This window comes from Pangasianodon hypophthalmus, chromosome 1 (assembly GCF_027358585.1).
Source record: "Pangasianodon hypophthalmus isolate fPanHyp1 chromosome 1, fPanHyp1.pri, whole genome shotgun sequence".
Taxonomy (NCBI): domain Eukaryota; kingdom Metazoa; phylum Chordata; class Actinopteri; order Siluriformes; family Pangasiidae; genus Pangasianodon; species Pangasianodon hypophthalmus.
Window position 1 is genome coordinate 21958360 of NC_069710.1, and position 17346 is coordinate 21975705.

Sequence of the window (17346 nt, forward strand, 5' to 3'; positions counted from 1 at the left end):
GCGTAGACTTTCAGCTTTAATTCAAGGGGTTTAACAAAAATATTGCATTAACCGTTTAGGAATTACAGCCATTTTTTACAGAGTTCCTCCATTTTCACAGGCTCAAAAGTAATGGGACAATTGACTGATAAGCAGTTTCATGGCCAGCTGTGGCCTGTTTCCTCCTTATATCATGATAAATTAAGGAGATAAAAGGTCTGGAGCTGATTCCAAGTGTTGAATTTGCATTTGGTAGCTGTTCATGGGAACTCTCAATATGCCGTCCAAAGAGGTGTTGATGCAAGTGAAGGAGGCCATCATTAGGCTGAAAAACCAAAACAGACCTATCAGAGAGACAGAAGAAACTTTAGGAGGGCCAAATCAACAATTTGGTACATTCCTAAAAAGAAGGAATACACTGGCGAGCTCAGCAACACCAAAAGGCCTGGGAGACCACAGAAAACAACTAAAGTGGATGATTGCAGAATTCTTTTCTTATTGAAGAACAACCCCTTCACAACATCTAGCCAAGTCAGGAACACTCTGGAGGAGGTAGGCCTATCATTGTCAAAGTCTACAATCAAGAGCCACCTTCATTAATGTAAATACAGACGGTTTACCTCAAGATGAAAACCGCTGGTAACACTCAAGAACACAAAGGCCAGATTAGACTTTGCTAAAAAACCTCTAAAAAAAGCCTGACCAGTTCTGATGCAAGATTAACTTGTACCAGAATGATGGGAAGAGAAAAGTATGGAGAAGGAAAGGAAGGGCTCATGATCCAAAGCATACCACATCATCCGTCAAACATGTGGAGGCAGTGTTATGGCATGGGCATGTTTGGCTGCCAATGGAACTGGGTCACTGGGGTTTATTGATAATGTGACTGTTGATAGAAGTAGCAGGATGAATTCTGAAGTGTACAGAGCTATACTTTCTGCTCAGATTCAGTCAAATGCTGCAAAACTGATAGGACAGCACTTCACAGTACAGATGGATAACAACCCAAAACATACTGTGAAATCAGCCTAAGAGCTTGGAAATTAAATGTTCTTAAATGGCCGAGTCAGTCACCTGACCTCAACCCAACTGAGCTGCTTTTCACTTACTGAAGACAAATCTGAAGGCAGAATGACCCACAAACAAGCAGCAACTGAAGATGGCTGCAGTAAAGACCTGGCAAATCATCTCAAGGGAGGAAACTCAGCATTTGGTGATGTCCATGGGGTCCAGACTTCAGGTAGTCATTGACTGCAAAGGATTTACCTCCAAGTAATAAAAATAATCCTAATATTTATGATTATATTAGTTTGTCCCATTACTTTTGAGCCTGTGAAAATGGAGGAACTCTGTAAAAAATGGCTGTAATTCCTAAACGGTTAATGCAATATTTTTGTTAAACCCCTTGAATTAAAGCTGAAAGTCTACGCTTCAGTCACATCTTGATTGCTTCATTTCAAATCCACTGTGGTGGTGTACAGAGGCAAAATTACCAAAACTGTGTCACTGTCCCAATATTTATGGACCTGACTGTATATATATATATATTTTTTTCTTTTTTCATGAAGCATGCCAATAATTCTGGAAGGCTCTGTAACTGATCATTCATAGAATATATTGTCAATGTAAGGTATCGGGGCCAAACAGGCAAACAAAATAAAACCTGTGACATCTGAAATATCCAAGAGATCAATTCAGAGAAAGATCAATAGAAATGAGCACAGAGGTCATCCCTGTACTATGCCTCTGGGGAAGCACTTATCTCTCCATTGGTCTTACTGTGCTTCATCAGTACAAAGTAAAACAGCATCATTAAAACTGTCAGTTGGAATGAGAGGTCATGCATGCCCTGACTACCCCTGCAGAAGATTAATACCTGATTGCATAACTATGACTAGTTTGATATGTTACAGCCTATGGCCTTTTTTTTTTTTTTTTTTTTTTGCATCAAGTCAGTTTGGACTAGACTAATTTATGATGTCTGCTTTCTGCAGGCTTAAAAGGAAGAAACATGTAAACTATCTGAGCTATGCTATGTAGAAGCTAAGCATGAGTACCTCTTTATCTTCCCAAAGTGTGGTCAGTGGTAAATTCATTAAAATGTACGCTTCCATAACACAGTGAAGTTATCTATGTCTATGTAGGCAGGAAAAATAGACTAAATAGCACTGTAAGATCATGTTTCTTGTTATATCTTCCACCTCATTTTGATATGCGAATTAAAAATTAAAAAACAAAATGTCAATATTCATCCGAACAGAATTATATAACTGTTTGGAAACCCTTCAGGACACAAGCTTCTGGAAATCAAGTGGTCTAATACTGTTCTGTGTCTTTCACCATCTCCTTTCATTGACACTGAATTCATGGAGGCTTGTTGCCATCAGTATAGGCATTGTACACATACATTTTCCATTCATGATAAATATTATTTCACACAAGCACTAAAGTATACAGTATACTGTGCCTATATGAAATGAATTATGTGATATAATGCCAGTGTGAAATGAGAACTGAAGAACACTCAAAGGTCAAACTTTGTACAGACAAGAGTAAACCTCGACATTTGTTTAATTCCAGAGTTTACAGTCATGTTAGCTGTAGTCATTTGAGTAAAAGCAGAGATACTCCAGGACATCATTCAGTATGAATGGTATGTACTTTTAAAGTGGGAGTCTAAATCAAAAGAGCAGACTGCATCCAAATGTCTGTGTACATGGCTGTAGGCATCAACATACACCAGAGCACTGTCATGTTTTAATCAGAGACAACAAATTTGAATAACAGAACATATACTGTATCTGGTTCAATATGATTTAATGTGTTAAATGATAACTGATGCATTTTTTTTAACCACATGGAAGAATCATACATCTCAAGTATCCTGTTTGGTATCACACAGAATGTGAGGTGAGATCAGCCAGTCAATTCATATAATCATATCACAAACTGTGTAAACTAACTAATACAGTATGCATTGTTCAAACTAGAAATATTTCTCAAGGGAATGAAGAATAATTCGTTTGACTTTCTTGCTATGCATCATATATGTCCATGTTTGAGTCAACAACCTGCTTCAAATAGCGCAATTTTATGAATTGTTGTGTTAGCACTGTACAGAATCACAACCCCAGCATATGAAATATAGATTTCATACAAAATATTACAATTATTAATACCAAAGCATGTCAGTTCTATAGAATATCTGCCTGTAATGTACACAAGTTATTTCTGTACAGTTATCAGGCAGCCACTAAAAATATTTTAAACAAGTAAGATGCAGAACAGATCATTTGTACACTACATTTTTGAACAGGAATCAGGATCAGGTGCCACTCCTATCAACTGGCTCACCGAAACTGGACAGCTGAACATTGACAAAATATCATGCAAATGTTTATCATGAACATGTTGTCCATTTTTTTGTTGTAGCCTATCCACCATTTGGCATGTCGTGCATCCTGAAATGCTTTTCTGTTCATTTGTAAAGATGAGTTACCGAAGTCTTCCTACGATGTTTCCACCTGACTGCCACTCTGCGCTACTCTATGTAAACTCTAGAGACTGTTATGCGTGATAATCCCACTAGATCAGCAGATTCTGAAACATTCAAACCATCCTGTCTAGCAGCAACATCCATGCCACGGTCACGGTCACTGAGATCACATTTTTTTCCCCTTTCCAATGTTTGATTAACTGAAGCTCTTGACCTGTATTTGCAGGATTTTGTGCATTGTGCTGCTGCCACGACTGGCTGTTGCATGAATGAGTAGATTATTTCATAAGTGTGTAGAGGTGTTCCTAATAAAGTGGACAGCACGTGTATGTATAGTTGTAATAACTGTACATGTATACATACACATACATCATGTCACACTAACATTTTAACATTATGAATTATGATTAAGTACACACATAGTTGGTTAGAAATGGGTGAAAAATATTTTGAGACGTCTGTGTTTTAGTGCCATGAAATAGTAAAAATACATGCAGAGTCGATATTATAGGCTGAGCCCATAATAACCACTGAATCAATGAAAAGCTAACAATAAAATTGCAAGTAATAATAAGGCAGGAAACCTGACTGCACTGGTGTGATTTTAGTTTTTACATGTCTTGTAACAAGTTTTTATTGTTAGAATGTACAATGAATCTCTGCAAAGGAAAGGTCAGCAAGACACAGGCATTTATATTTAAAAAACAAACAAACAAACAAAAAAAAAAAACAATTTGGTGCCTGGGTATATTATTAGGTAGTCTGGCTTGATCCAGTTTTGATCCAGGTGGCAATTAGGTCAGACTTTCCTGTCATTGTTAATATAACCAGCAAATGACAAGAAATGAGGAACTGGGAGCTCAATGAAACTGACCAATCAGAAAGAGGCATGTGATAATTAATTGGCATCTTATTTGAACACAGAAATTGATCTCCTTCCTAGCCTAATTGTAGACCCTGATAATAGTATAGAGTTTGATATTGCAAAAAAGCATGCAGATGAAAATCATGTAACTTATTTCAAAGAAAAGACCAGTTTTGAATGTTTAACTCAATATAACTAAATATTCCAAACAGCATTTATATTGTTTCAAGTATACATTACAGTGTGCAAGCAGGAGAGTCATTAGGACATCGACTATCAAACATTAAAACCCCATTCACAGCACTCTGTTGATGTCAGAGTGTGCCTGTACGGTGTGTGTATACACTGACTCACCTCAGCTGGTCGTTCAGTGGGTTTAAGCGGGCTGTGGAGGAGGCGGCATCCGTCCTTGGCTAGTCGCTGGACCATCTCCATGCGACTCATGTCCTCTCTGTTGTGTAATCCAGTCCCCGGGCCCTGCTGAAGTGCAGGGGACACAGAGAACACATATCTCAGACCACAGTCCCATGCCATGGAGCTTCAGCACACACACTATCCACAAGCCAGAAAACTGCTTCCTATTTCTTCAGGTGAGACAGAGTGCTCTGGCTACTATAATCCAGTGCAGGGAGTTATTGCATACAGCTTGGGACAGGAGAATCTCACTAGACATTTCATGAGAGGGAACCTGCATTTCTCTTTCCTTTAGTCTCCCTCTCTCTCTTATTCACAAAACAAGAGTGGGGGTGGCCAGGAAACATCTGCTAGTGGCTCCAGTCGTGAATAGGAAGTTTCACAATGTCCTGAAAGTGGGAGACTGACCAGCAATGAGTCTGGGAGGGTATGTTACTGTGTATTTGTAAAAGTCTGCATGTGGTAGAGTAGAACAGGACAGTGGTCCTATACACTATATAATATTCTCTCTGGTTTACAGAACCAAAATACTTGTAAAGGATAAACTTTGCAGAGGAATTTCTTTCAGAGGAATGCACCAACATATTGTATCAATAATCAAGGTATCAATAATCAAGATGATATGTGTGTGTCTGGCTGCAGTGGGACCTTTACCAGATACTATGTGTATCAATAAAAAAATAACTACAGACATAGCCTCCATTCATTTGGATTGTGGAGGTATTACAGTAATGTGTACAGTAATTCAGGACTGTTCCCTTAACCAGTGCTTCTCCATCAACATACACACCTGCACATGTACCCCCACCCACACATACTCATATGACCAGTAGGCTTACAGGATGTAACACTTATGACCTCATCCTTTTTGTGTGACGGAAACAGAAAGGAATTTGCACTAACCACACAAAAGGAATAGTCTATACAACCTATATAAAGGAGTTTAACCTCATACTGGGCAGACTTGTTCAACATAACTGGAACACTTCACATTCCAGGACACTTTGTCTAAAACCACATCTGAATATGGACAACAATGAACAATATCTAGTGACAAAAGGGAAATACATTAAAGTCTTGCTCTCACCCTGATGTGTGTAAAAGATAAAAGAGGATCAGCATTTTATTTCAATGATGAACACGATAACACTATGGTTTTAAGCACCCACATACACTATTTGTCCATAGTGGCCAGTTTGTTAGACACACTTACTATAGATACACATTGTAGGTACATTACCATAAGACTGGACATAGTTGATTGATCCTGATAAAGGCTTTTGGGTGTTTAAGACAAATGTAAATAGTGAAGTTAATGCCTGTGTATACATTTTTTTAATCAAAATGTATTTAATAAGACGATTTAATTTAGAACCTGTGAGCAGCAGTTGAAAATCCACCTGAGTGAGAAGAGGTCATGTGTATGGTTAAGGTTTTACAATCTAAAATAATTTTGATTTCTCTAACACGTTTCTAGTTCACTGCATAACCCCATATGATTTCAATGTCATTTCATAGTGGTAATGACTTCATTATTTTGTACCTACATCTATCAAGCCGCTATCAAATTCCAGAAAGTGATGTAGGGGAAGCAATACAGGAAAACATATATTCATACAGGCATACAGCATATATGTTGTATCTATGCATATACAGTAAGTACTATAATGACTGAACTGTGTAAATATTTTGGGGTCTGTGTCTTTTCTGTTCTAAATAACAAAACAAGTAGAAAAACCCAAGACAATTACCCTCATCAAATCTTCTGTATTACTATAAAATAATAAAAATGAATAAAACCTTCCTATAAGCAGCCATGTCCAATCTGTTGATTGTCAGTAGCAGCACATCTGCTGCTACTAATTTGTCAGCCCTACCCCATCATTCAGCCAAAAAAAGCACCACTGAGTAACTATTATTTGGGTGGTGGTTCATTCTCAGCACAGCAGTGACAATGACGTGGTAGTGTGTGTGGTGCTGGTACAAGTGTTTTAGGTACAGCAGTGTTGCTGGAGTTTTAAGACTGTGTAAATTTACTGTACACTTTAAACTATTAAACACACCAACTTTGTTGGTATATCTTTGTAAGTGTACTGATAGAGACTTCAGCTCATTTTTTCATGCACTATTTAGGTTAACTGTCTAGCTGTAGTGAGGACTCTCCATTACCAAATGGGCTGCAGACAGCAACTCTGTATCTATAATGTGACTTATTTTTTTGAGCATTCGGTGTAGCTACAAGGTAGATGTACCTAAAAAGCTTGTCACTCAGTGTTTTGTAACACAACATGAAAATTGTCGAATGACTCTCTTATGAAAACTACTCACCATTTGACTCAATTGAAAATATTATGGTAATCTATTGACAGTCCAGTTACCAAAAACCATCACCTATTACTTAAAACTAAATGAATTATCCACAGACAGAAAACTAATTAACTTTTATTCAACTATCCCCCCAAAACAGCTCATTCCTTTTTCTTCCATGTAAAGTTTTTAGCTAATTATTGACCTGGAATAAGGTAATGTTCACTCAGGTACTCCATGGGGAAAACATCTGACTTGGTGCATACATGAATGTCATGAGTTCAGAAGATTTACAGTATACATCCAGACACAGTTATGGTCAAACTGATGTCCAGATTTTAACCATACCTTTTTCTCATTGGAAGACAATGTGCAGGGTGGGAGGTCAACAGAGTGCTCTGGCAAAGTGTCCTCAATCACTGAAAAAATTATTAAGAATTAACTCTTTGCTTTGTGGCAGTGACAATGGACTACAGTGCCAAAGAATATGGTAGGGGTATACATGCTTCACTACTGTTGAAATAATATTACTCTTTTAAAAGTGCAGATTTTTGTAACTTCAAGTTTGAACATCCAAAAAAAAAATCATCCCTAGAGTTTCCTTTGGTATAGTAAAGAATTAAAAGATGTCTTACTTGATTTGCACCTTCCTTTTCGAGCCAGTGCTGCTGCCAGTTCATTCTGCACCTGTTAAAATAAAACACTTTAGCAAAGAAGCCTCCAGTAGCATGTACAGCTCATGTCATCTCCACTCTAAGCAAGCATAGAGAACATGATGCAAATGATAGCTAGACTGCTGGACCAGAATCATTACTGTGCGAGCAGTTAGGAAATAACACTGCTGAACACCATATCATGTAGAAAATCAACGTCTGTTGCCTGGAAAGGATACAGACAGCTCCATAAGGAGGCTGAAGTCTCTCCTCAAAGTTTTATAAGTCAGAGATGGAGTCTTGTAGCTCAGTGTGAGAGTCCATGCATTGCATGTATGCTAGATTTAGGCACACACAAACTAGATAGCTGTGACAAAGGGGTGCATGACAGATTGACCTACTTGTAATAACGATATCAATGCAATTGTAGGTCAGTGGTTACGTGACTGGGCCCGATCACAGGCTTGGGTTTTGTGGTGACTGTTGGGTGCTTAAGAAAGCCCCTTACCTCTCAATAGTTTAAACATGCCCTTGGTCTAAATCTGTGTCTTACTTTTAGGTCTACTTAGAATCTCTTTCTCTGTCTACCACTAGTGCTGTAATTTCTTACATAGAGAGTTCACAGATCATGCGTCATTTTGATAGTAGCTACAGTACATGTGTGATTCTCATAATACAGCAGCTGATACTCCACTATATGCACATAATCATATGAATTACAGTCCAAGACCACCAAACATTAAGTTGAGTCCAATATTTAACAATGCTAAAAAAGACCTATATGATAGATAACAGCTAGCAACTAATTTGACAACTATTTAGCTAAGTAATGGTAGCTAATGCTGCAAAAAGTAAGTTTTCTTCCAAATAAGAATTTAAAGTACATGACAAACCAGCTATTGCATACATATTGTATCATGAAATTCAGTGTTGTTGCCTCACAGCCCCAGGGTTCTCGGTTTAATTCTGAACTCATGTTACTGTCTGTGGGAAGTTTCAGTTTAGGCTGTGTCTGTGGGTTTCCTCCCGGTTCTCCCAAAAAAACATTAGAGCAGGAGGACTGGCTACACTAAATTGTCCTTAGGTGTGAATAAGTACTTTAGTGTGTGTATGCATTGACTGGAAGGGAGCCGGTGTAAAAACTGTGCCAAATCAAATATGTGGACCAATGATCCACTGTGGTGACCCCTAACTGGGGCAGCCAAAAGAAGAAGAAGAAGAACAACAACAACAACAACCACTTTATCCTGACCAGTGGATCTGGTGCCTATCCAAGGAACATGGGGCGCAAGACAGAATTCACCCCAGATGGGACGCCAATCCATTGCACAGCACCATTAACACACATTAACACACTCACTCACACCTATGGGAGACACTGGAGCTGTGAGGCGGCAACACTACCTGCTGTGCCACCATGCCACCCTGAAGATAAACATGTCCTTTAAAAATTCTCCACTGTTTCTTTCCATTCTCATGGAAACTGAGTGGTGTAAGTCACTAGTATCTGTCTGGCCAGTCTGTCAAGCTATAACTAAAGTTAAGTTTAAAAGGATATTAATTTAATAATTGGAAGTATAGCATATTTCATATTTTTATATATATATACACACTATATTAAATTTCTAGATTCATATTTAAATGTAAGCAAATTTGTGATATTGGCCATGTTAACTGCTTTATACAAAAGGTCAGGTTTTCCTCATGCCTATTCTCTTCTATTGAAGTGTGTGATCAGACAACACACTGATGGATTTTATCTAAAATGGATCATAAGGTTCTGCACAAGTGGGCACTCTCATTCCTTGAAGTTTCATTGATAAGCCCACTACGCCTCCAGAGGGCTCAATGGCGAACTCTGGCATCCCAGAATCACCCCTAGGTTATCTCAGGGCCCAGCTGGGGTCTTGCTTTTTAAATCCACAGCCACTCGCTACTTCTCTCTACTGCCTCTGACAAAGCATTGACAGCAAGGCACAGGCTCCGGCCTCTAATCCACAAGTCTATGAAAAGTCTGATGGTAGATGATGCCATGAAGCCTCTATACCCCACTTCCACAGGGCAGACTTCGGTGCTCTAGCCATAATGCTGAGCCTCCACAGCTATCTGAGCGTAGCACAGATGTTTACGCTCAAAAGCCTCATCCACACCATCCTCCCAGAGTACAGTGAGTTTGGTGATGTAGACTTTCTTGAGTGAAGAGGACCAGAGCACCAGGTCGGGTCTTAGGGTGGTGGTAAAGGCAAAGGCAATTGCCTGTAAGGGGTTTATTGCTTGTGGTGGTAATTGGCAGTAGCTCGTTTACTTTCCAGGATGGAAGCGAATACTTAAGGACTTGATAGTGATGCCATGTGTACCGTCCCTGGGTGAGACTGACCTTACAGGCTGTGAGTATGTGTTTGAGGGAGGTTGGCAGGGAACAAAGGGCACACCCTGGGCCTTTGCCCAGCAACTGATGAAGATTGGCTTGTGTTAAAAAGATGTCATATGTAGCTCTGATGGTAAAGCTTAGTTGACTTGCTTTCATCTCCCACAAATCCTTCCAGCTGATCTTCCTCTTCTCCACACCTTCCCACCACATCCACTCTCCCTGCTTGCCAAGGGAGACTGCCTTGGCCCACCTTGCAGCCTCTTCCTGACTGTGTACTTCCTCCACCCTGAGGCTGTGGCCTTATTCCAGCATGGACAACATGTTAGCCCAAAGCCCCCCCTTCCTTGCTGGACATGTCCCACAATGTCTGCATGTCTCTGTGCTGCTGCTGCCTCCTCCTCCACTGCTTTGGCTGGTCCCCATTTGCGTCCAGCTGTTAAGGTTGGCGCACTGCTGCTCAGCACATCTCGAGATTCATTCAGTGTCATCTGGAATCTTCCTTTTGCACACTTGTACTCCTCCATTAGACTGGTAAGCAGTTTAAGGACCCCATTTCCATACAGGCCTATGTTGGTGAGACACTGTGAAACTCCAGGCCACTTCTTGATATAAGCTGTGACCCTTCTTTCCATTTTGTCCACCACTGAGATTGGGACCTCACAGATTGTGAGGGGCCACAGTACCCGGGTAGCAGCCCAAACTGCACACACTAGATCTTCAATCTTCTGGGCAGTTGGGTGCTCTCAATGGATTTTAGGCCACTGCTGATCTCCTTCTGCAGTTGTTGCACCTGGTCTTTGTTTTTCAGTTTTGCTTCATACCACCTTCCAAGGGTTTTAAAAAGCTGCTCATAAACTTGGAATTGGGTCACCTCCAATGAAGAACTCAAGGTCCATGAGCACTCCCTTGACAAAAGAGATGCTGTGTGACTTAGATGGATTTATCTTCATATGGGCCCGTGGTCTCTTCCAGTTTTCCAAGCAGTCTCCTAGTGCATGGAACAGTGGTGGTTAGAGTTGAAATATTGTCCATGAAACCCCTGAGAGGAGCGAGGTGCTGCCCCTAGTCAACCCGCTGGCCACCCACAACCCATTTTGAGGCTCGGATTATGACCTCCATGGCCATGGTGAACGCCAGAGGTGAAATTGTGCATCATGCCATGATGCCTATGTCCAGGTGCTGCCAAGAGGTGGTAAATCCTGTGGTGGTATAACAGAACAGAAGTCCTGGAAGTACAATTTTACCAGGGCTGTGATGGTGTCTAGAATGTGGAAAAACTGAAGGCAGACCCCAGAAGTTCATGAGGCACTGATCCAAAGGCATTGGAAAGGTCCAGAAAGACTAGAGGTCCCTCTTCTCCACTTTTGCCAACTGGGTCTGGTGCCAGATCATGCTGATATGCTCTAGGCACACGGAGAACCCTGATATCCCTGCCTTCTATATTGATGTATTCGTTTTTCTGCAGATATTCAGACATCCTCCATGCAATAACACTGAAGAAGATTTTACTCTCCACATTCAGCAGGGAGACTTGTCGGAACTGGCTGATGTTCACTGCATCCCTTTCCTTTGGGATTAGGACACCACCTGCCCTATGCCACGCTTTGGATATTATCTTCTTCTGCCATGCTGTTCTCATAAGCCACCAGAGAGGCCTCAAGACATCTGGCACATTCTTGTAAAGTTTATATGGGACTCCATTAGACACTGGAGGAGATGCTGTTCTTTCCCGACGGACTACGTTTTCCACCTCTTTCCATATTGGAGGGCTGTCCTTCAGGTGACATTCTGGGCGGGGAATTGGTGGAATGTCAGATGGGACTGTGAGAGGTTCATGATGCCTTGGATCAGAGTGGGTGCTTTTCAAGTGGTTTGTGCTTGGGTCGATTGCCATCTCTGTTTACATAGCTGCAAGCTATGGTTTGCGTCCAGTTGCTGCAGTTTACTCGACTGATTTGACCCTTTGTGCCGTAAGTAGTCAATGCAAGGCTCTGTCTTTCTTCTCTCAAGCACATTTTCTTACCCTGGTGAATCCTCAAACCCAGCTCAGATGTAACTTTTTTCACCCACAGGCACATATCTGCATTTTGTTGCCTGCTGCTACATTTGTTGTGACAATGTCTGCGGTTTTATCTTGTGCCGTGCTGGTCTCTTACACACAGCATGTAGACATGCCAGACTCACTAACTCAATTATATCAATATAATTACATAATTGAACTCAGCTTTATACAATAATCTGTAATTAAATCAATATTCTCCTCCATCATATTCTGGATGCACAAACATGGACAAGCAAGGTTTTCTATGTCTTTTGCCAAGGTGATTGCCAGTATACAATCACACCTCAAGGAGCAGTTCTGCAACATTTGCTTAACGGCCGGACGCAAAGTGAGCTCAGTATTGCCTCAGTAATGTACAATCAGTGCACTGAACAAGCTGACTTTCAGAGTGGTCAAGTTTGACCAACTACACGTGGGTTTAATTACGGACTCACTCAAGCAGGAACATATACATATTGTAATACATTGCATACAACTAATTTTAGTCCTAAATTATAAAAATGATAATCTTGTAATTACTGTTTGCACAACAATTATAGTGGTCAGCCTGGTAATTCATATAATGAAATTTTTTTTTAAAACCCTTTGTGTTTCAGGAACCCAGTGTGTTTCTGCACTAATTACAGTAGTTGTACTTCATAACACTGAGTGTACTGAATCTATTGAATTGGTACATTATATGAATAACTATAGCTCTGATTTAAGCATTAGGTTAAAAAGACCAACTGTTCCAGGAGTTGTGGTTTTGCCTTACCTTTGATGTGAGGTGCTCCAGGGCTCTCATTTGGACAACATCTACTGGACTACAGGCATGAGAACTTCTCTTATGCTCTCCCTCACACCTGCAGAGACAGACATACACACAATTTAACAAGACACCTCGCTGTTCAGTGTTTAAGCATATGCCATAATATAACAGCATTAAACCTAGAGCAACTGTAAAGTAAAGTCAAACATCACAAACATTAATTTAGGTCTATTCCCTTCCTGTCTGTATAACAGTTAACCCATGCTTCTACATTCCAGTCGTTATCATAGCTCAGCTAGAAGACATTAAGTTAATGCCTATATACACTCGGTCCAAAACAGATGCATTCAAAATGTGCTGCTACCAGTAATAAACTTTCCATCCACACAAAGGGCTTTTAATTCATATAGTAAGTATTTAAAAACTGGAAATCTTCATGTGAACAGCCGGTATGCAAACTGAAAGAGTACAAGAGAAATAGAGAAAGGGAATAAAAAGCATAAAAATCAGAAGAGACTGCATGCACTTATTAAACTATAACATACAGACACCTGCTGGTAAGTGTTGTAACTGCAAATCTGAGTCTAATTTCCAGGCATAAAAATGTTACTGATTACTGTGCTTTTACATTTTTTGGGAAAGCTGTTAATGAAATTTAATGTTCATAAATGTGACAATCAGGAGCTGTATTCAAAGAAACATAGTCACACACTGTCACTCATGTGAAGCACCATGTTACATACGTGACCCCAGACAGCTCCAGTGTTAACACAATCATTTGTTAATTAATACAGTCATCCTGTGCTGCAAGTGACATCAGACATAAAAAGCAGCAGCGGTTTGTGACCATACGGTTTGGTGGGGCAGGACAACATTAATAACGACATAGCCTGAAACAAAACTTATTCAAGAGACTATTACACTTGATTTATGCTAATAGGCTAGTGAATTTTTAACCCTGTAATAGGCAGTTGAGAGTCAACAACATACAGTCATCCAGAGTACAGCCTAGCAGCTCATTTTGAGCGGCTTTAGGATGGGTGAGGGAGACACATTTTTTCTTCTTCTTCTTAGCCCTTGTACATCATAGACACTTTGCCTTTGTTTGCAGAAATTTGTTTTTAGATTTAATTCTGATTACCTGCTATAAAACAAGATCTTTGAGGACACTGAATATTTTTCCTACCCCAGTTTTACATAATTTTTGGCATGGGGCAGAGGGATACCTGCCCCAGTGGGCCTCTATTAACACTTGTTGCAGTTCTCACTTTGACCATGCTTTGAGCATGCTTCCCCAAGACTTCCCCAGGAGCAGAAATATAGAGGCCATACCACAACATGAAAAATCCAGTTATCAGCAGCAAGACCTGGAAGGCTGATTGGAATTTGCTCATGATCCAAAACATATGAGCTCAACGCTCAAGCATGATGGAGGTAGTGTTATGACTTGGGCTTGCATGGCTGCTTCTGGAATGGGCTTACTAATCTTTACTGATGATGTAACTCATGGTGGTAGCAGTAGAATGAATGAAGAAGCCTACAAAAACAATGCCAATTTACAGAGAAATGCATCCAATCTAATTGGGAGAAACTTCATCATTCAGGAAAACAATGACTCAAAACACACTGCCAACACAACAAAGGACTTCATCAGAAAAAGTGGAAGGTTTTAGACTGGCCAAGTCAATCACCAGACCTCAACCTCATTGAGCAGCATTTCACCTCCTGAAGAGGAGACTGAAGGGAGAAATCCCCCAAAACAAACATCAACTGAAAGAAGCTACGGTACAACCCTGGAAAAGCATCACAAAAGAAGAATGCAACAGTTTGGTGATGTCAGCGGTTGATGCAGTTATTGCAAGCAAGGGATATGCAACCAAATATTAATTAGTTTCATTTACTTTAAGACTGTTTTTATATTTTTGCCCACCTAAAAATTAGGTGGTGTTCCACCTAATGAAAGCTGAAATTTTGATCTATCATCTCATATTCATCTTTTGATCTCAAACTCAATTGTCTTCAGTGTATAGCAAAAATAAAAGAACTGGCCTTGCCATTCCAACAGTTTCAGAGGGGGCTATATATGGTGGGGCTCTTCCCATTCCTCTGCACAAAGATAATATAATTGATATAAAATATGATAATATATCAAGTAGATTTCATCTAGTACTCACGGTTTAGGGGTGACCACACGGAGCGTGTGAGGAGTGTGAGGTGCCACACATAAGAGAAGATTCACTCCATTTTGCCACTGGCTCTGATTTCTAAATTCACAGCTTTGGGCTTCACATTCCTCAAAGGAGAACTGGTACAACGTTTCAGAGTCTTCAAACACTGCCTGCCTTTCCACTGGAACACAGTATTACTCAGTGTTAATGCGCATGACATCTAAAGTTATGTTCAGGGAATTTAAAACATTGAATGTGGAAAATATTTATAAAAAGCATTCAAATCTTGTATCATTGAACTCTGTATGCGAAGGGGATGCAATCCCCTCTCATTCAAAAAGATTCACCACAATGGTATAAACTGACATTACCATCTGCTTTGAGTTATTGTTATGTAATATTACTATTATTAATATTTTCGATGTGTATGATTGGGTCAAAGCATGCACATGTTTACTGAGGAAGTGGTTAGGTAGAAGTGTTGGCTGAGTTCAGGTATTATAGTTTTGATTTACCTTTGGTGATCCATCTGAGCGGAAATATCTCTCAATATCCTATGATATAGTATTTCCTTCTGAAACCCTGTGTAATTTACCAGTCTTGCTTTGTTTTTCAAGAAGTAAACTATTTCAACTATTTTATGTGCCTCATATTACCTTTCCTTTTCATACTTTCGACATTCAGAAAATGCCAAGATTTGTAGACATTCCTGTGGAAAAGTATAACTAGCTTTACCTTGTGAAGACCTTTTCAGTTTATAGCCTCAACGAATTGTCTCAATGAACTTTGCCATGCCTCCCTAATTAGGCAATTACATTATCAGGCTTGGATAGCTAGTCAACTACCTGGCTCATCTTGCAGTTCCAATACAATGTCATTTGAACCCATCTACCACTGCCTTGAATTTTTTTTTTTCTGTAATAATTAGACCACATGAAGTAAGTCTCCTGCATATACCTGAAAGCAGGATGCCCAGCTCCAGCAAAACATTCCAGACTCTAGCAGCTGCATTTCTGTTTTCAACAAACACAAACTGCTCCATGAGCCACTGCACCAGCTCCTGTCCTATAAAACTCTTTCTGTAGGATAACAAGAGGGACACAAAACAAAGAGACACCACATGGTTACTTAAAACCGTGTGTCAGAGGTCAAAGTATAATCATAAAACCATCAACATAAACCTATATGATATAATACTTTCAGTATGGGGTCAATAAAGTATGTAAGGCAACTTTATCATAAGGCATTATAAAGAGTTTAACTGTCACATATTTAATTGAATAATCAATTGTAACACATTTTAGTAAATAAATACATTCTGATTAAGATTTAAGTCTAAAGTCTAAACTTACTTGATGATTCTGGCTAGTTTCACGTGGGCTTTCCAGTTTTCTTGTCCATTAGATAAAAAAGCATTTCTGAGTGCACGACCAGCACAAGACACATTTTGTACACAAACCTACAACCCAGAGAAAGAATATTTACACTGAAAATATGAGTAGAGCAAAAGACAACAAATGTCGTGTTCACTGAAGATGTGGTTTTTATCTGTTGGCTGTGTGCACACAACCCATAGGCACATAATGAAGTTAGTTCCTCTGATGTTAAGCATATATGAGATAAACATCCTCACTCTGAGATATTCACAAGTGATCAGATTAAAAAACAAATGCATCGCTGATTAACATGATACGCACAACAAAGTCTAGTCCAAACTTGCTGACGTGCATTTGGACATACCCAAGAAAGCCAACCAGATTTTCAGGTCACACAAGAACCAAAAACAATGACAGTGTACAAAAATGCTTGCTTTACCTTGTGTCTGGTGTCCGAGATGAGACAGCTGATGGTTTCAGGTGGCTGCTCCTCCGATGCAATCTGTCAAGGAGAAACAGAGGTTAAAAGCCCTATAAACAATGGCTCTCTGTCTCTTTGAACAATATACACTGTCTGCTGTGTCTTACCTAAAAACTCAGCTTTATACAGTAGTTTATTTATAAACACAGCCAGCTAATCCAGACTATTGACCCCATTTACAAATGTGACAAATGATGAATTGCGCAAAAAAGTTTTACTGCATGTCACACTAGCTAACATACAGTAGTACTTCATAGATAAAATAATTAGCTTAATCCCTAAACCCCTTAACCTTGTCAACCGGGTCAGACTTACATTCCTCACTCTTGTAACTACATACCTTTGATATTAGTTTAACTGTTGTTACGGAATAAGTAGTAGTTAGCAAACAAATAATGAATAACTGCTCTATGTCTCTCATGTTTC

At 39.7% G+C, this 17346-nt stretch overlaps 1 protein-coding gene across 1 annotated transcript in view; it reads right to left on the reverse strand.

The window, feature by feature from the left end:
- Window positions 1-17346, reverse strand: part of rapgef5b (Rap guanine nucleotide exchange factor (GEF) 5b) — a 50293-nt gene that overhangs the window by 29684 nt on the left and 3263 nt on the right. The window contains 8 exon segments of the mRNA XM_053233808.1: window positions 4695-4820; window positions 7410-7480; window positions 7697-7748; window positions 12902-12989; window positions 15070-15244; window positions 16021-16142; window positions 16416-16522; window positions 16879-16941. Of these exon segments, the coding sequence (XP_053089783.1) occupies window positions 4695-4820; window positions 7410-7480; window positions 7697-7748; window positions 12902-12989; window positions 15070-15244; window positions 16021-16142; window positions 16416-16522; window positions 16879-16941 (804 nt within the window).